At 32.1% G+C, this 21222-nt stretch overlaps 2 protein-coding genes across 2 annotated transcripts; one reads left to right on the plus strand and one right to left on the minus strand.

The window, feature by feature from the left end:
• The first annotated feature begins 75 nt into the window (after positions 1 to 75).
• LOC25482372 (ethylene-responsive transcription factor CRF3) lies at positions 76 to 1959 on the plus strand. The gene has a single exon (XM_013610923.3). It carries the CDS (start codon positions 598 to 600, stop codon positions 1639 to 1641), a length of 1044 nt encoding a protein of 347 aa, XP_013466377.1. The 5' UTR covers positions 76 to 597; the 3' UTR covers positions 1642 to 1959.
• Positions 1960 to 13822: 11863 nt separating this feature from the next.
• On the minus strand, positions 13823 to 18744 carry LOC25482374 (plastid division protein PDV1). The gene is made up of 2 exons (XM_013610925.3): positions 18277 to 18744; positions 13823 to 14848 (listed from the first exon to the last, which is right to left on the minus strand). Exons 1-2 carry the CDS (start codon positions 18601 to 18603, stop codon positions 14339 to 14341), a joined length of 837 nt encoding a protein of 278 aa, XP_013466379.1. The 5' UTR covers positions 18604 to 18744; the 3' UTR covers positions 13823 to 14338.
• Positions 18745 to 21222: the final 2478 nt, after the last annotated feature.

A 21222-nucleotide genomic window follows, 5' to 3' on the forward strand; every position in this document is an offset into this window, starting at 1 on the left:
CAAATTTCGGCTTGATTGATCCTATAAAAAAGCGATTTCGGTGTTTCGGTTTTCTCAGCAACTTATAAACACTTGTTTCATTCTACTCACTCACTACCATAGAATCTACACCTTTATTTTTAGCTTAAAATCTCTTCTCTTTGAATCTCAAGATTTTGTTCCTTTTATGAAAAATATCACAAAAAAGAAGTTTCATCGAAAGTTTCTATAGAGTATAATAGAATCATCACCGTCTCAAAATAATTTACAACTTTTTTATATAAGTTTAAGCTTCTCTTTAATCCTTCTCTAGTGTTGTTGTGATTTTCAGCTTTTGGTAGCTCTTACCATAACCATAACCACCAAACATCACCCCACGATGTTAAAAGCACTTTTCTTCACACTTTATTCTCCTATCTCTTTCTACCAATTCCATTTCTTCACATTTTAATACTATTTATTGCTATTTACTACCTTCCCTTTTCATTTTCACCCCTTTTAATGAGATTTTTTTCTCATTCCAAAAGACACACTCTTCAATCTTCCCACTCAAGTTTCTCTCTTATATTTTCCAAAAAACACAAACCATTTCACACACAAAAAACACAAACATAAATCATGGAATATAGTATCCTATGTAAAACCACTGTCCATGAAAGTGTTACTAAGATGAAGTACACAAAACCAAAAAAACACACCAACAACAACAACAAAAAATCTATTCAAATACCAAGCGTGATTCGAGTAACATATACTGATCCGGATGCTACTGATTCATCAAGCGATGAAGAATCAAATTTTATCATTCCTCGCAGAAGAATAAAGCGATATGTCAACCAAATGGAAATAGAAACCGTCGCCTCAACGACAGTGTCTGGTAATAAGAGAAAGTCTTTTAGAAGAATGAAACCTTCGCACAGACCTGCGAAGGTTTCAGCTATCACTGGATATGAAAGAAAGTATCGCGGTGTTCGGATGAGACCTTGGGGAAAATGGGCTGCTGAGATTAGAGATCCGGGGTCTAAAGTCCGGTTATGGTTAGGAACTTTCAGCACTGCTGAAGAAGCTGCTATGGTTTATGACGCTGCAGCGATAAAGTTTCGTGGTAAAGACGCTGTTTTAAACTTTGCACCACCGTTGCCGAAGAATGTAGTAAAAGCTGAAGTTGTTAAAGAAAAAATGAAGGTTTCCGCCGTTAAAACGGAGGTTTCAGGTTCCGGTGAAGATTCCGGCGATGAGTTTATTAATCTATCTTCTCCTACTTCAGTACTCCGGTTCAGAAATGAGGAAATTGGTGAACCGGTGAAAATAGTTGAACCGGTTAATGAAAATGAAGATGAACCGGTTGAAGTAGAACCGTTTGGTGAGTGTGAAGGTGAAACGAGGTTTTTCGACGAAACTAATGATATTTTCCGACAAGACATGGATGAAGTGTTCAATTTTCCTACAACATGTGATTATTCACTTATGTTTGATGAAGATCCTATGTTATTTTTTGATGAAACGACAACGGTTTTGGTTGATGAGTGTCGTTTAAGTGATCACGTGGAATTTGATAAAACGCACTTACCTTCATCATCATCATCTTTATGCCAACAACAACAAGAGGATGATTTTCTTGAAGACATTTTGTTAGATTTAGAGCCTCTTGTTATGCTTTGAAACAGTGCAAAATTGTTACTCTCATGAATCTTCATAAGTCGTCGTTGACCTGTTGATTTTTTCTCAACAGATTTTGGTGTTCCGGTGACAAGAAAAATCTCAAAAAAAAAAAAAAAATTATATAGTTTGTTAAATATATATATTAACCTTTTATATTTTCTGCAAATTTTGTTTATTTAGATAAGGAAGAGAGATGAGTTAAGTTTTGTTTTGTTTTAGTTTTATTATTTATTTTTATAATTTTGTTGCCTAATAACTACTAGGGGTTTATGAGAATGTAATATATATTGTTCAAATATCAATGCAAGAGTATTAAGTTATTTCAAACTCCATGGTTTGATTCTTGTTGTTTTTATATTTTGGACTTTATGCACTAAATTTTTGGTTATGTGTGTGAATATATTAATCAAAGTTTATGTGAAATGGTGAAGGATTGAGTCACACCTCTTGCAGGCGGTGATTGCGGTAGTTACCTACCATATGGTGGGTGTGAATTCAAGAATCGAGGGCTGGAAATATTTATTTTTCATCTAAGCATAGCATATAGTACACTAGTATGTAAAAACTATAGTTTATATTTTTAGTTATTTCAGTGAACGTCGGTGAGAGTAAATGTATAGTACTATGTTTGTTGCCGCGAAGAAAATTCTACTACAAACATCGAAGAGAAACAAGTGATGCCTGCATGTGGAAAAAGTTTAAAAGTAAAATAGTTTTTGAGCTTTATACAACAAATTCGATTCCATTCAAGAGTTCTCTAGCTCAACACAAAACGATATTGGGTTATTGACAAGAACCAGCCCACATGGTATAGTATGGACTGGGTTCGGTTAATGTAATTGTTTCATGTAGTATGTGATCTCGATCGTTAAAATCTGATATAACGATTCTTATTTATTTATTATAATTTGACCAATTTCATCACACCATTTCAATCACAACTGTTATTTTTTTATAGGACGGTCGGCATTGATTATTACATTAACGCATTAACTGCGTGAAGTCTGATTCAGATATAGTATACTTAAAGATAGTTCTTTGTTTATCTTTTTTATCTGGTTCATCAGATTATAAAATTCGAAATGTTGTAGTTGTTTTTAACGTGTTTTTACACTGTTTGAATTATAAAATCCGAAATATTGTAGGGTATGCGAAAAGCCTGAAGGGCGGGGAAAAGAAAATCTAAAATATGTTAAATTAACTACCATTGAGATCCTTTATATATCATGGAGGAGCAGGATTATGAAATCTGAAATGTTGTAGGATGTTGGAGGGTGTTTTAACGTGTTTTACATGTGTGTTGTCTGATTTATTTTGCGAGTTTTGAACAACAATATATATATATATATATATATATATATATATATATATATATATATATATATATATATATATATATATGCGTGTGTGTGTGTGTGTGTGGGTTTTGCTAGAAGACATCCTTTTTGAAGGTGTCTTTTAGCAAGTTATCATATATGCATTTGCTAAAAGACTCTTCAGTCCAAAATGCCTCGCAAAATTAACTTATAGCAGTTAAATTTTTCATTTTTTCAGGTGGGTCGTGACCCCACCCCATGAAGGACTCTACCATTAAATCGGTATTTACATTTAGAGTGAGAATGATGCATTCATTTTGGCTAAAATGGAATGGTTTGCACTAAAGTGTGAGGTGCATGTTGGTGAAGCTCTATGTTTTCTTTTGGCTCTCAATTGGGTTCATGAGCTAAGTTTGGATTCTATTGATTTTGACTTATATTCCAAATTGGTGGTGAATAATTTTTCTCTAATAAAAACGACTTAAGTTTGATGATATCATTTCTAATTGTACCATTCTTGCTTCTTTTCATGTAAACTCTAGTGTTGAGTTTGCAGAAAAGTAAAGGATATACTAGACTGCGACAAATGTTATAGGGCAAAGGGATTACTAAAAAATTGATTGTGATTATGATTAGAAAAACAACGAGTAAATAGTCAATTTCCCCCCTGAAATTATAAGTTTCGTCAATTACATCCCTGAAATTAACAAAACTTCAATTACCCCCCCCCCGAAATTGCATAACGTTAATCAATTTACCCCTCCGTCAAATTTTTCTGTTAACTGTTTACGGTTATGATCAAATACCCCCCTGAAATTTTGCACTTATGTGCAAAATGCCTCCTAAACTTAAAAATTTAGATTTTTTTCTTACAAAAAATCATACATTTAGTTCTTCAAGTAGTATATTGTACTTATTGTCATAAAAATTCTATTCACAAGAAAATGAATGAATATATGTCAAAGAAATCATGGTTTTGTCATGTGCAGCCTTTTCATTCATATTTCATATTTATCAACAAGTCTTGTTTCTTCTTCCTTCTGCAGATATTAACCTATGGACACACAATTATCAAAGACTTGTGTACTTTATGACTGCATACTTTAACATAATTACCAACTTGTGTAAAAAAAGTCTTCTATATATGTATATATTTAAAACACATGAGAGTAACATACCTTCCATAAAGATTTATATGACCAATAACTGCATAAACATACATATTTATATGATCAATAATTGTTAATTTGTTTGTCTTTAATATCTTTTGAGTCAAGCATAAAAAAAATATAAATTTTCAAGTTTAGGGGGCATTTTGCACATAAGTACAAAATTTCAGGGGGGTATTTGATCATAACCGTAAACATTTAACAAAAAGATTTGACGGAGGGGGTAAATTGATTAACGTTATGCAATTTCAGGGGGTAATTGAAGTTTTGTTAATTTCAGGGGGGTAATTGACGAAACCTACAATTTCAGGGGAAAAATTGACTATTTACTCGAAAAACAATTAGTAACAGGTGTGTGTTGAATTGTTGATTATTGAAATTTAAATGTGATCACTCAAAAAGACCATTTTCCTCATATGGTAATTGCTTGCACAATTTGAATTTGGCGTTGCAAAGGTACAAGGATTGTTTGGTGCTAAATCGAAAAAATCTCAATTATATTCATTTAATTTGTGCTTAATTTGCGGCCTCCTCTAATTGCACTCTCCCTTTCGTTTTAATGTGTGACCATACATAAGGCATGATTATGCCTCTTGGAATGCAATGCTTTCTTTTCCTCTTCCTATTGTTCAACCAGTTTTTAATTCAATTTTCTTTTCGAGAACTCAATGTCAACAAACTGCAAAATCAACAAGATTTGATGATAGAACCATAAAATAAATCTGATAATAGGAAAAAGATTGTCACGATAAAAAGAATCTATAGCTATACACAACACAATTGTCACTTATATAATTGGGTGTGAATAGTTTTTTTATAACCTTAAAGACAAACAAGTTATAAAAGGATTATTTGAGCTAATTAAATTAAGGAAAATTCTAATAAGTGCTTTTAGGGTGGACATGACAGCAAAATCCATACTTGCGGTTATCCGTCCGAATCCATCCTAATTTGACGGGCTTTTCCAGCTTTGATTGAATTTGAATATGAACTTGAGTTTTCTCCGATTTCAAAACAAGGGTACGTGATGGATAATGATGATATATGTACTCACCCGAACCCATATCCAAATCCATCTCGAATGTAGAAAATTATTTTGTTGCCCATTGAGATTTGCCATGGTATAAATCTGCTATTGAAGTTTAAGGGAGCAACCAAATTATTCGATCAAAGAAATGTTAAAGTGAGCATATTGTTGGATAATACATTACAACATTCCCCTCGGGGTTGAAAAATCATTTTTTTTTTTTTTTTTACTAAAAAAATGATTTGATGTGGGGATACCCAAACCAATCAGGGACAATAATGATATTCGGTTTCGCATCTCTGTCAGATATGATTAGGGTAACATGTAAGTATAAGAAAGTCAGAAATGGGAACGAGGAAGGTAAAACTCGTCCCCATCCCACTCCATTGTCATGCTTACTTTAAGGCATTTGTTAAGAAGGTTAGGTAGAAATTTTATCTTGAAAATTGTGCATTCAACACATTAAAACAACAAAAAATAACAATTTCTACATAAATTTATCAATTATTTTTATTTTTAAATCTTTAACAAGCATGACTCTTTAATTAATAACATAACTTTTATGTGAAATATCTCATGTTATTGTCAAAGGTGTTCTTGTCTAAATGGACGACTTGACAAAGCTATTGTTCCTCTTTATCTTAGGTGCAAAGAGAAATATCTCTTTTTATGACTTCGACTTATCTATCGGTCATGGTCCGGAAAAGTGATAGACCATGGCCCTATTGTCCAAGTACACTCTCAAAAGATGAGGCCACTCAACCATATATACACTTAATCGCTTAAAAAGTTTAACAATACGAGACTTCAATACAATTTTAGTAGCGTCAACATTCAAAATCTAATTCTCCTCGATGCATGTTGGCTATTTCTTCAACTTCTCTCGTTTTATTTTTTTAAAATGTCTCCAATTCTTAATAGAAAAGTGTCATGATATAATAAAATCCAATCACATATATAAGATAGCATAAAATTTGACACTACTAATTTTTTACCAATTGTTTAAAGGTTATGCTAACAGTGCTACTCTCCATTCCCACAATGACTGATCAAGAACGATCATTTGCACTATTCATATAATATAGTTTGATCATATATTTTCTACTAATTACAATATAAAAACAAACTATAATATATAAGATGTCATTGAATTTATCTCAATCAGAGAAAATTTGTACTGTAATTGTGGTCTCCTATTGTATATGTGTCGAGTGTGGTCCTTTGATTTCGTGGTACTGAGAGTGACCAAGTGAGGCAATTACTCTTTCATCGTAAGAAGTGAACGTGTGCATATAAATGATTGCTTGGCTATTACTCCACATCACTTTAATTACACATGCATTAACATTGCATTATATATACACATGTTATGTTATGTTATATGACGCATGGTAGGAGCGTAATGAAATTGAAAAGTGGAATATGAGATAAACCGGTCCATTCAATTATTATGTCGTAATTTGCAAGCAATATCAGGATCTTATACTATGTTTTAAAAGTATATATATGAATACAAATCCAATTAGCATTATGATTGGTTAATTTCATGCGTTCTTTATGAAAATTATATATACTACTCTTTCACCTGAATCTCACAAAACATTCATCAATTTGTATATTCTCCCTGCAAAATCCACTCATATCATAATTGTGTTTTCAACTGGATGTGTATAAACTAATTTAAGGATAATGTTTAATGATAATTGACACACCTATATATGATAAACTAATTAATTTAAGGTAAATATAGCATACAACATTCCTTTATATACTCCTATTATTTACGTAGAAAAGGGAGAAGAACAGTTACAGCCTAGACAGCTATTGGTCAAATCAATTGACATTCAACATCATTTTTTTGGGCACATTCATTCCAACATCATTAATCCTATGTTTCTTTTTCTTTTCTTACAAGAAATCCTAGGTTGCATGTAAGGCTTAAGAACAATGACATGCATTTCCCTTAGTTTAATTGTGCCAAATTTGAAACTTTTAATGATGTTATAAGTTGCACTTTTTTTTTTGAAGTAGAATTTATTTATAAAATATCAAATGAATGTTTATTTTTTTGATAAAAAAGAAACTCTTAGTAATTTTAGATAAGAGAATGTATAGACAATTACTTTTTAAAATATAAATACTTTTATTGCTGAGATCATCAAACACTTTTGTGCAAAATAAATAAATAATAAAATGCATTTTATAAAATGTTAATATTTTTTTAAAAGAACTTGAACAAATTAAAACAAAAAAAAAGTAATTTTAGTTTATTTTTTGGTGTTAAAAAGTAACTTTAGTTAATAACAATTCATATTTAATTTATATTTTTGTTAATGACAATTCAAATAATAACAAATATAGTGTTTTATGTTTTTTGTGCTTAAAAAATTATATTTAATTCATTTTTTTTAAATTCATTTTTTTTAAGAGAGATTGTCATAATAGTCTACATTTTTTTTTAAAAAATTCTTTAAAAAAAATAAAAGTTAGACACAAATTAACTAAAAAGTAAAGATAAAAAAAATTAACTAAAAAGTAAAGATAAAAAATGATGATGGAAAATTTTGTGCGATTAAAAATCGAACAAAATGTGTAGGAGATCAAAAAATTAAATGTACATTTGCTATAAAATTCATTTTTAATTTTGGAAAAAATTGTTAATACTATAGAAGTATTTTTGTAACAGTAGTCAAGTCAAGGATGAACAGTTGGCCTCTCTGGATTGGGGCACCCCCTAACTACCTCTTTAGTACATATTTTTCGTCCTTATATCTAAGCATCCATTTGATTTTATTTTTGTTATTAAATGTAAACCCCTTTTTAAATTATTAGATGCATTTATTATTTTTTTTAAAATATACCCCTAATTAATAATACCACTATATTGTCTTGAAATATGAAGTTAAATTTAATATATATATATAAATAAAGGACAATTTTGTAATATTAACGCACAAAACAGACACATTAATTACATCGATAACTTTTTTTAAAAAATGTGAAAAATATAATGGCTGTCTATATTAAGGGACGGAGGGAGTATAAGTTGTTGCAACTTGCCAGCACCACTTTCAACAAAATCGCAGCCGTCCATATTATGACTTTGTGGAAACTATGGACCCCACTAGAGCCAATTTATAGATCCGACATAATCAATGCGGTCTCCACCTACTAATGCACGATTTGTGCATAACTCTTTCCAACTTGTGTTAACTCAAATTCCAAACAAATAGTGTCTCCCTCAAACTCATAGCAAGATTATGGGTCTAAATTTAGCCACGTGTCATTTTGTACGGAACCCGTGCAAATCTAACACAATCCTATTGGACCCACAAAATTAGCTTAGAGCTTAGTAAAGATCCTTCAAATTATGATTCCATGCACATTCATAGGGTTATGACTTTAGTGGTCACTAAAATCTAACGATGCAGCAAAAGAAAATTTGATTTTTTTTAGATGTCTGATCCTGATCGAACGATCACCGATGTATGAAAGTGTGTGCCTGTATGATTTGTTAATTGTAGCAAATCATGGTCTAAAACCTTCATTCTTCATTGTCGATGGTAATATGACTATTTATATCTAAATGATAAATATTCTAATATGTAAAGATCTCATCGTTGTCGACGGTCTTAATATCAATAAAATGTAATTTTTTAGATAAATTGGGTCCGTTACTTATAAGGATAAGACTGAATGATGATGAATCACTTATGTTAATATATTCCATTTTAGTTTGTTAAAAGATAATTAAATATAAATTATTTTAAAATGATTAAATATAAAAATTCAACAAAATTCAATTTAAGATGCCGAAGTGTACCAAATGAATAAAAAAACTTCTATTGCTCTCACATGCAAGTGTAATTTTTCTTCATACCTTTCTTTTCAACTTTGACATATTTGGAGAGACTTAAAATAAATTTTAACATAAAAAAAAATAGCACGACCAGCTGTCACATGCAAATGGAATTTTCTTTTCTACTTTCACAAAGAAAGTGCAAAATATGAATATGAAAGGAGAAAAAGAAGTGAGGAAGAAGTAGGGTAAGCACGTGAAATACGTATGGTAAGCAAGTAGCATTGTCTCATAGAATTTTTAATAAAAGTGATTATCTACGTGGCAAACATGAAGAGTGTGTCATCATGCTAATGAAGAAACACGTGGCATGGTGGGGTTGATGATAGCATTAATGAGTGTCATGTGTTTATGTTCAGAAGCACAAAGAACAGTGTGACAAGTTTAAAAAGGGGCCCACAAATATAGTGATAATTTGTTCCTATTTTAACAGTCATCTACCGACAGGAGACAAGTGAAGAGGGAGAGTGATGGTGTTGTGTTGGCAATAGCAGAGATTTGCAAAGAGTCAAGATTCAAGAGAGTGAGTGTGAAGATTCATGTGCATTGTTATTTTATGGCGCCAAAGATAGGTTAAGAGAATTTTTTATTCTTTGGTGCTCTATTGAGAAATGAGATGAGATATTTCACTCACTATAAGCTGAGTACGAAATAGGTCAGATAGTTCAATATTGGGTATCTTTTTTTGGTTACACAATATATTGGGTATCTGATGCAATCAATGTGAGACCCATGTTAGATCAAACTCTTTTTACAAATAGATGGATAAGGTATTTTTATTTTATTTTTTAAAATAGTCTCATCTATTAAGTGCGAAGAAATAGGAATTACATGTTTCAATTCGCGCAATTGCACTCTAACTCTATCAAATATTTATGTAATTATTATATAAGCTGATGAGAAATGCTAATAACATTCTTTTTAATATTTTTTCTATCATTCATTTTTTTATTTGGTGGATCCCAACGTTTTATGTGTGATCAATAACTAAAATGTGAAATCCACTTTAATTTTATATAATAAAAAAGTGAGTGTTAAAAATGTGTGAGAATTCCTTATAAGTTGATAGAAATATTATCTTTAATTAAAAGACAAGATATTCGACTGTAAAAAAGAGAACTTATGTTGTCTTAACGATCACATACTCTCTCAGACTTAAACACAATTACAATTTTTACAAAGACAAAATTGCAAACTCTCAATTACAATTTATGCACGGAAAAAAAAATTGCAAACCCCTCTCAATTACTATTTGTGCATGGAAAATTACAAATCCTCTTCATTACAATTTCTTTTTTTGACAAAAACAAAATGATATTCATTCATTCAAATCGAGATATTACATCATTCAACACCGCTAAAAACGTAAAGGATGAATCTGCGAACAAACTCACATCATCCAAGTTAATAGCATATAACGACATAATGCCTACAAAAATATATGATAAAATTAAAGTGACCGGAATATTCATGGCCTCTGGATCTGCAACTTGACGCCCAAATCTTTGATTGAATAATCGATCTTTCAATATGAATCAAATGAACACCGCAAGAAGATGGGAAATCAAACAACGCCGCACAAGATGACGAACAACAAACCACCACACTTAGATGATGAAATCACAAAGAATAAAAACAAAAAAACCTATATCTATGTGAAAATCACTTATTTAGATTAATTGAAATAGAGAGAAAAGATGAAGAGATGTAAATCTTAATTTGCAACTTCTCTTAATTACAATTTCTGCATGGGAAAAAATTGCAAACCCTCTCAATTAATATCTTTGCATGGAAAATTGCAAACCCTCTCAAGACACACAACTATTCAAGCCCTAATATACCCAAAAGACTAGAGCTGTTGTGGTAAAGAAAATTAAACTAACTCTTCATATTTATAACAACACTCTACCTCTCTTTTACATAACAAAAAACTAAAAAATTCTTTTAACATTGATGTTATAGAGACTCCTTATAGTGAGGTCTCGAGTCTCCCTTTTGATGATATTTTTTAGGCTTGCATGCCAATAAATATTCATGTAATTCTATAGCTCTCTTTCATTTTTGGGTGTTAGTCGTCTTTTATTACAAAAAATAAATAAATTAAGAAATGGAGCTACACATACCGCCATTGATGTTGTGTGGTTCTTAGTTGAGAACATATAAATGACTAATTTATCATTAGTCTCTGATTTTGTTGGGCGTTCTCAAATATATCATGAGATTATGAATATCTCAAGAATGCCTCTAACTTGATTAAGCTATTAAGTTAATCTTTATATTTAACTATTTATTATCAATTATGTTTATATATTTTAATCATTATATTATCAAATTGGTTCTTATATTTAATCACTTATTATTAATTTAGTCCCCTTTTAACTCTTAAAAAGACTAAAATGAGTAAAATTCAACTGAATCAATGACCTCTTTAAAATATTCATAATCTTAGAAATCTATTTGAGAACTCCCAACAAAATTAGGGACAAATTTGATGGGTTAAGGACGTGCAAACACTTCACAGTAAAAGAAAAAGAAAGTTGCTTTTTACACTTTACTCAATGTTAAAAAATACCATAAAATGATAAATTTAACTTCAAATTCTATTGACAATTAATTACCGCGGTTAAAATTTATTGGCAGTTAACTGCCGATAATATTATATTAGTAATTTCGTGGTGTTTCATATCCACCATTCATATGGGAACATCAATTTTCAAAGGCAAAATAACCGGGATAATGAGTACAAAAAGTTGGAACAATAAAGTTGGGGTATGTCTATTTGTCTAAAAAGTAATTTCCCTTCATTTCAAACAGCTTAATTCCGTTAATTTTTTTTAATTAGAATGATATGTGAGACATGCATGATCCAATGAGAAGTCAAAAGAAGTGTTTATAGGTAGGTGAAAGTATGACGAGGCTAATTATATCATTATATGTTCCAGTTTTTTGGTAGGGATACTTTTTTCCCTTTACACCTTAATAGCCAAAAAGGCAGAGTCAAATTCTAAAAGCAAAGTGAACTAGAAAATATGCCGACATTCCTTCCGCCGGGCATTGCTATTTTGACATTATTCTCCAATTAGGTAATGACTTTATTTGAATGTTTTCAATTATAGGGAGGGTGGTACCCCTAATTATTAGGGGAAATGACATAGTTATTCTGAGTTTGATCGAAACTTAAGTACAGTTTAATTAAAAATTGTTTAATAAAGGTATCGAACTCAAGTTCTTCTGAACGACTCGTTGTTTGGTAGAGTTTATTAATCACTTGAATTCAATAACTTCGTTGAGGGTGTTACAATTCAACTATCGATTCTAAATTCTTACATATTTTTGGAAGTATATTTACGGATACTATAAATTGTTTGAAATTGTATTTTCAAAAATGAAATATATGTAGTACTTTTTTAATGTGAACTTAAGTTAAGAAGTGAAAACACAGTTTCAACCAAAATTGTACATGTTGGGGTCCAAGTTGGTGTAGATTTCCAGGTCGATTTCTTTTATAGCATAAGCATCCCCACCAAGGTCAGGCATTGAGGTTCAGACTGGCCTTGGTCCCTTTATACAGGAGGTGTTTAACACATGGTTCTTTTATTTATCAAAAATAAGTTTAGTATAAACTTATCTTTGTTTATCAGGAAGTTAAAGTTTATGAAAAAATCGGGATACAAAAGCTATATAGCTCATAAGAGCTGTTGTTTGCAAAACTGGTCAACTTGTTTTAATGTTCCTTTTTTTTTTTTTTTTTCTTTCAAAATGTTCTTGTGAAATCCATGTGCTAAAGTCCCACTCAGTTGTACTAGCTCAACAAAATGGAGTACACCAACCTTTTAATTAGTAATCTATATTCTGGAGCTATATTTTAACCATGAATAATATTGAAGTTATAGCCTAATGGCGCATTTGGATGATAAAAATAAAATTATGGCACATAAGTTACATTTTAACTGAAGTCATGATTCTGAAACAACCCAATCTACATCAAGTTTGAAGCAATAGGCCTCAGCAAAACCTGATAGAACAAGAAATAAATGAGGATATAGGAAAAAGGGATTAGCCACTACAACCCCAACTCCTTATAGATGAAGTTCTTGATTTCCAAGCAATGCTAAAGAAAATCAGATTACACTTTGAGAATCTGATTCCAAAATATTTCAATGATCCACAGACAGAAAATGGTCCCATCCATTGTTCACGAATGATACTTCAAAAAGAAGGGCAGTTAGAAGATTGCAAGTAAGATCTAAGCCTAAAATACACTTGCAATTTTAATGGAGAATATCTGTGGGAGCCATGTCCTTAAAAGCCATTTGGGAGAATAGCTCGACTATAATAACACTGACACGGGCAAGCCAACGATATTTTCCCCTTAAATATTGATAATTATAATTCTTGAAGTTCATGCTACAAATAAATTATAGTCTAAACAAGTGAATGTTGACCTCCAGAAATTCAACTCTGAATTAATTTCTAAGACTCCATATCCCAAGTCCATTTGTCTTCCGTTACCAAACAGTTGTTCACTAGTACCTATGAAGCACAAACACTCTCCGGATTAGGCGTGTCCCGGTGTCGGACACGTGTCAGTGGCCGACGCCGACACATATGATTACACTGAATTGTGATTTTCTCAGTTTATTAGCGGTGTCAGCGTGTCAGTGTCTGTGTCCGGTGCTCGTGCTTCATAGACTAGTACATGTATCAATCTTCATTAACACAAGACCCACATATGAATATTAGGGAACCATTTGTTGGATTAATAAAGAGGGAACCAAAAACAACAACTAACAAAGTACTGCATAATCAGTTTCTTGAAAATTGACAAAAAAAATCACCTTCATTGCAACAGTAATGTATTCTCACAAAAGATTCTACTAAGTGGGAAGCAAAACGAACAAGAAAAATCAAGGTAAAAGACATTCTTACTTTCTAAACTAAAGCACACAAGAAAGGTGCAGGAATCTACCACAGATGACGCTATCCAACTAAGTATAAGCATATGCACCAGAAGTGTGAATCAGCAAACAGAACCTACCTATCTCACAAATTACCAGATCAACTATTATGCAACCGGTGCAAACTTTCGGCGGCAACAAAAACCATATATCAAATGACACCAAACTCCCTTTTGGGCAAACTCACTAAAGTAGCTATGCCTCCATTTTAGCCTATTCTCCCTTCACCAGACCAGATTTCAGACCTCCTTTGTAATCAAGATGAAACAAAGGACAAAAAGCACAGAAAGAAAAAAAAAATGAACATATCACTTGATAGACTGAAAGCATAACCCTCGTCATTTCAGCACATTGATAGAGGTTTAATCCTATCCTCTAGCCAAAAAAACATTCAAGTTACCAGAATGGGCACTGGACGAAGAACCCTCCAAGTGAGCTGCTCTTCTCATAGTTCTGTTGCTGTGAACTCTATTTTCTTCCCTAAATGAATGTTCATGATTAGTTACCTGCTGCAACTGAAGCAAAGCAATCATACTAACGGCAACCAGAGCAGCATTTCCTACTATTCCGCCCATATGATCCAACCCAAGAGATTTCTTCACAAAATTGAAACTTGAGACAAAAACATTGACGAGGATATTAGATCTCTTCCCCTTCTCGGCTACAAAATTCTCATCTGTACATTTTGGTTGTCCAAAAACTTCAGGTGAAACAAGGCCGCTAGCATCATGTACATCTCCAACAAAAGCAAGAGCTTCTTCAATGACTTTATATTTTTTGCCACGGTGTTCTGCCAGTCTCATTGCAAGAACAAGTCTACTCTGTTCCAGACGTGCAATCGCAGCATCTCTCTCAACACGCTGCTGAGTCTGAATGGTCTACATATCATACAGAAAGGAATTCTAATTTAGAACAAAACCATATTAAAAAAACAAACAAGAAGTGGCCAAAAAGTCATGGTAAAAATATTAAGCATGCGATTAACTGATTGGAAAACCTTCTCAAGTTCCAGAAAAAACAATGAATATTGCATATATACATTGTCGGCTCATTTTATGAATTAAATATCTTATTCTTCACATCAACCAAATAAGAATCCTTTACATTAACTCATTAAACCATACTTACCCCTGTTATACAAACTTGCCGTTCCATGGAACATTAGTTCTATTGATTATCTACTACTGAAATTGGGTAATCCTTTATGAATAAGAGAGCTCTATCTCATCCAGACCGTTAAAGAATTAGGGTTATTTATGTGATACAAGTGATGTCAAACTTGTTTTGTTAGAAGTATTAATGGGTATAAGAATATTTGGCTTATACATGTTAATTTTGTAACAATAGTATTTCTCATTGATCTGGAATTGTACTACACTGCTACTTGACTTCTATTATCAGTATAATTTGGAGTATTAGGTACATAGCGTACTCAGGATTATCAATTGCACGGAATTGCTGCACAATAGTATTGTCACAGCATGGCCCATAGCAGATACAATGCCCTCCATTGTGTCACTGTTCACTATAGCAGATGTTGCAGCCACTTTTGCGGCAAAATAGAGAATTTTGCGGCATGATAGTGCCACCCAATGAGTACAAACTGAAATTCAGAAGAAAAAAAAAACCTAGATATTAATCATTAGAGATTTTTGCGGGGAGGTATTTGAGTGGTTTCATAGGAAAATCACACCAGAACTCCCTTTGGTTTGCAACAGAGGTTTATTTTACAGTTTCTCACTTCGTCTCTCTTTCGGGTGACCAGCTGACCAACTCTAGGGACCAGCCATCAGCCAAAGACCATCTATGCTCTAATCATACTGAAAATGGTAAGGAAGTGTTGGATTTAGAAAATGATGATTGATAATTACAACATAGAAATTTTTTGTCTGAATTTCAATGTTCACACAGTTTAGTTACTTTAAGCATTAATCCCAAGACATAAACTTCTTACTTCTTCGTGATTAGTGGTCACCAATCCATGACTTCTTAGTGTTTACTTGTAATTTCGCATGCATTTTGTCAGCAGCTAGATGTGTTTGGCTCTCTTTCATATTCCCAACAAGTTTTCAAAGCTCTTGGGTCTCCTAAGTTAAAAAATAATGGTCTATTGTGTATGCCATACTACAAGGGGCATATTAAGTAAAAGCGTGAGGTGAAACAAACTAATTTCCACCAAATAACAATGTTTTAAAATTAATCATGATCATGCATTCCAAAAATAATAGGTTGTATCTTTACTATTTCCAGTAACGATGACTTCACTTCCTGACTTCAAGATGCGCTGTTTAATTTTGTGTAATTGTTTTTCCAGCTATGTATTATGAAGCACGCATTATATGTTGAGGCAATTTTCTGTTGGGGTGTCTATTTGTAACAAGCTAAGAGGAATAGTAAGCTTCATCTTGATGCTAAGTGTTTGTGTGTTACAATATTACATTAGTTTGGTGGTATGTAGCATTAGCAGTCTTACTGAACTAAGCTTGGCTTAGTTGGTTTACTCTCCTAGACAGGTTTATAGTATAAAGTATAAAAATGAGTATTATGTTGGTTTTTGCAACATTGACATATATCTGCCACATGTAACATATGAAATGAAACTGTAAAAAAAAACATATTAAATATCACAGCTCCCACTTATCAGACAACCTTCCAATTTTCTCTATTGCCTAAAGTTCATTGTTAGGGGTCAGATTCAACAATTTGGTACTATGATTGGGGCATAGCAAGGAAAGTTGCAAGCATTTTGATTATCACAATTCATAAATTTACTGCAGATACCATTTACTCTGAACTGAAATTAAAAATCTCTCAGACCAATATATCACTCATTCAACCCTTAAAAAATTCATACAATAATATTGAAACAAGGCAAGAAGTTATATCATCACCCTTCTGTTTGATAGTCAAATGTAACCTAATTGATAATTAATCAAATCTGATTAGATTATTGACATGTTTCATCATTTCATCACTCCTTTCGTTTGTCCAACCCACATTGTCATTCCTTGGGGTCATATATTCATGTGCCAGTATTGTTCAACTCAATTAAACTCGCCTAGTAGAACACATCATACTCAACCAGAATATTCTAAATCAAAACTTACAAACAATATAAAGCAAAGGCTACATTTTGTTTTGAGAAAAAACAAAATAATATACCATTAGACTATCCATGACAAAGCACCGATATTGGGTGCTTAAATGGGCTACCTATGTCCACATCATTCATCTTATGGTAATACTTAATAAGCACCAATTTTATTCAACACAACACCTCACAAGAAATTACAAAATAGGTTCCACAAATAATTCTATATCATTACATTTCAACAAAATTTATTTATTTCATTATGATTTATGAAATGGGAGCCGCGAAAAGTGAAGAGAGAGAGAGAGAGAGAGAGAGAGAGAGAGAGAGAGAGGGTGCTTCCTTAGCCACCCTTCTCCATAGGCAACCCAAATGTTATACTCCACAATGGGGTGCCTATTTAGTATGGTGCTAAATAGGTGAAGCACCCACCATTTTGGATGTTCTTAAACTTCTTATTATGGCAGTTTTATGTCAGTTATATATTGTTTATTTTAAGGAATAAATAGAGAAAGTGGTTACATTTTCTATATGGGTGTAATACTATTTATGTTGTAAACCTATTTTACCATCAATAAAAGTCAGTTACTACAATCAAATTGTATTTTGATACCAGTTTCTGACATAAACAATTGTTGTCAAATAGCAGTTATAGCAACCTATATCACTATAGCATAGCAAAATTTGAGCTAATCGCTATTGTTCCACAATACACTATTTAGAACAAAATGTGGTCAAATAGCAGTTACTACGGCGCTATAGCGTTGTGGCATATCAAAATTTGAACAACTGCTATTTTTTCACGATCTTCAATTGACAGTCACCATCCAATGCTAATTAACAACCCTATTAAATAATTATTTTATCAACTCAAATTCAAAAAGGTTAAATAATCCTACACACAATTGTAACCTATCATTCATTTCCTCAAAGAGTCAATTAACCTAAATCTCAAATCATAAAGTGAAAATTCAAATTAAGATTCAATTTTATCAAAAAGTGTAGATTAGCGCCACATAATTTTGAAATAATTAACATTCAATTTCATCAAAGCAAAAATTAAATTCATATTAAACATTCAATTTCATCAAAATTTCAAATCGCAAAAACATATCAAGCATTCAATTTCGCGCCTAATTCTTAATACACCAAACCCTAGAATCAAATTCAAAACAAAAAATTCAACAAAAAATAAAAAAATTTGAAAAAACTCACATGAAAATACTCGAGCTGGTCTTCAAGATTCTCAAGCGCGGTTCTAATAGCATTAAGACTCTTCGCTTCATGAACGGCATCATCAACATCGTCATTCACCGGCCGAAAATCCTTCACATAAACAAAACCGTTACCGTTATTACCCTCCGGTGTCGTTTCGCTAGAAACAGTGTCGTTTTTGTTATGCGCAGAATTCGTGAGCGTTTTGACGGAAGTGAGAAAATGAGATCGTGAAATGGAATGAATAGCGTCGCTGAGTTTGTCGTGTAAGTCCCAGATTTTCTCGAGAATCGCTTCTACTTCTTCCATTTGCGTGTTCCATTTCATTTCATCGAAACGCGATTATTTAGAACGCGATTATGAAAAAAGCGAAAAAAGTGTGTGATGAAGAATGAAGAGTGAGGGTTTGCTTGAAGACAAGGGAAGGAATTTTTGGCTGAACGTTGTGTCGTTTTTTGTAGAAGAAATGAGTATTTTACTTTTTTTGTATTTTATTTTATTAAAGTAGTTATGTACTGTAGTGACTAGTGACCACACGTATATTACTTTATTTGAATTTAAATAATCTTTTGGTGACAATAACCATGTCGAGTCCACTCTCTATCTGTCAACAACACAAAAAAATTACTATTTTTTTATAGGAGGGAAAATACTTTGGAGAATTTGAATTTTGATGAATTTGTGAATTTAGACTTGCGGTATGTTTGATTGTACGTTAAAGTGTGAATTCTTGCTCTGATGCTGTTAGAGTGTAAATTTATTTTGATGGAAACGTTTTTCGAAAATAATTTGACTAAAACACAAAATATAATGGTTATTGACTCTCTCTTTAATTTTGACTCCATACACCACACATTCGAGTTATATTGTATATGATGTTGAATACTTTTTTTGACTTTTGTTTATCTAAATAATATGATAGTTTTGACGGTATATTCGTTATTGCTTCAACCAAGCAAATTCAACGCGCGCACCCTTCATATTTTTGCATTCATTAGTAACATCATCTCCGTTCACACTAAATAACTCAGTAATAAGAGCATAACCTTGCTTTTGATAGATTTTAGCCATATCATTGATAAACTTGCCATGAATCGTGATGTGTAGACAACATGACACATCGTCCAACGTGATGGTCATTTCCCAACTGGTAGAGGAAGTTGTTGGTTTTGTCATGCCACCGCTCAACGAAAGGTGTCACAAGAAGTGAGACAAGACCATAAGCACGCACAAGAGTCAAGACCCTAAAATCAATTCATATGCACTGTTTGATGTTGCAATTCACTAATACTTATCTTATTTCCATGTGTGATGTTTTGCATAACATGTTTGCATCACTAAAACACAAAAGCAAACTAACAAATATAAATCAGAAAAAAAAAACTTAATTTTAAAAACACTTAAATTTGACCAAGATAATTATACTTACTTCTCACATCCAAATTCTGGTAACATATAATACAAGCAATTAAACAGTATAGAAAAATCAGAATGCCCACTACCTAATCCCATAGGTGGTAGTGGGTCATGGTAGTATGGTGATGGGTGTTGTGTGGTGGTGGTGGTGATGGAGCATGATGTTGGTTGTCATTAGCTTGAACCTCGTACTAATGCTCATGCATATATAGTGTAGGATCAACCACCTATGTGGTTCCTGTCTGTGAGGTTCATATGCCTAAGTCGGCCCTGTTTAGATGGAGGTTCACTGCAACATTCACTATGTGTATGCTGCTTGTGTGGGTCAACCTGCCTAACCTGAACTTATCTATGTTGTCAGCCATATATACATTCAATGTCCAATGTGTCATTTCCTTTCTTGAACTACCCACAATGCACTTGTATAAATAACTTCATCAACTACATTCACATTCAAAGCAAGTATGTAATTGATCAACAACTACCCAAAAAGTCATCAATATCACAAAATAAAACCCTAACATGTGAGCAATTAAAAATACCTAATCATATAAAACTAACAATGTTTAGTATGCTTAGAGATTGTGAACACTTACTTGATTAATTGCTTGAGTTTGAAGAAATTTTATAGAGTTTGGTTTATTGGAGTTTGGAGGGAGTACAATTTGTGTTTTGAGTGTTTTTCAATATGTGAGTGGTTCTATTTTTGACTCTAATATACTCCATCAAGAATGAAATATAAGCAAAAGGGTAGTTGAAACGTTGATGTATGTGAAATAAATTTTTAACCATATACATTGACCTTTCAACTATCATTTTTGCTTATATTTCATTCTGAAGAGAGTATGTTCACAATGAAACGACAATTAATTGTTGCTAGTGGGAAAACAACAATTAGTTGTCGTTCAACAACAAACATAATTACTTGTCGTTGGGGGCATTTTACCTTCATCCACAAAAAAAAAAAAAAAACTTTTAAGGATGGTTCATCTAGAGACAGTTCAACTTATCCACATCTTAAATTGAGTCATATATATCTCCACTAAAGTATCATAACACTGTCTTTTTTTCAACCCCTCACCTCTTCTAAGATATATATATATATATATATATATATATATATAAAGTATCTTATAAGTATATGTGTGTATTAGTGAAATATCAAAATATTTTTTAAAAAATTAAAAGTTAATTTCAATACTTCGTGGTATGTATCTGCGGATTATCGATATCCAATACGTATTATATGGGTACGTCTCCTTATTTAGAGTATCCAAACTTCGTAGGTTATATTGAAGTATCTATCATTCCAAATTCATTGTTTATAAAATAATTTGTGCTTGTTTGATACTCCCTTTAGTCCCAAGTATAAAGAAAGATGCATTTTTCATATTCATGGAATAACTCATCATTCAATGAATATGAAAAACGAGTTAATTTGTTTATATTTGCATTGAGTTTTGACAAAATTATAGCAAACAAGCCACCATGATTTTATAAAAACTATACTGACCTAGAACTTTGATCCCA

This window comes from Medicago truncatula, chromosome 1 (genome assembly GCF_003473485.1).
Source record: "Medicago truncatula cultivar Jemalong A17 chromosome 1, MtrunA17r5.0-ANR, whole genome shotgun sequence".
NCBI classification, from domain to species: Eukaryota; Viridiplantae; Streptophyta; class Magnoliopsida; order Fabales; family Fabaceae; genus Medicago; species Medicago truncatula.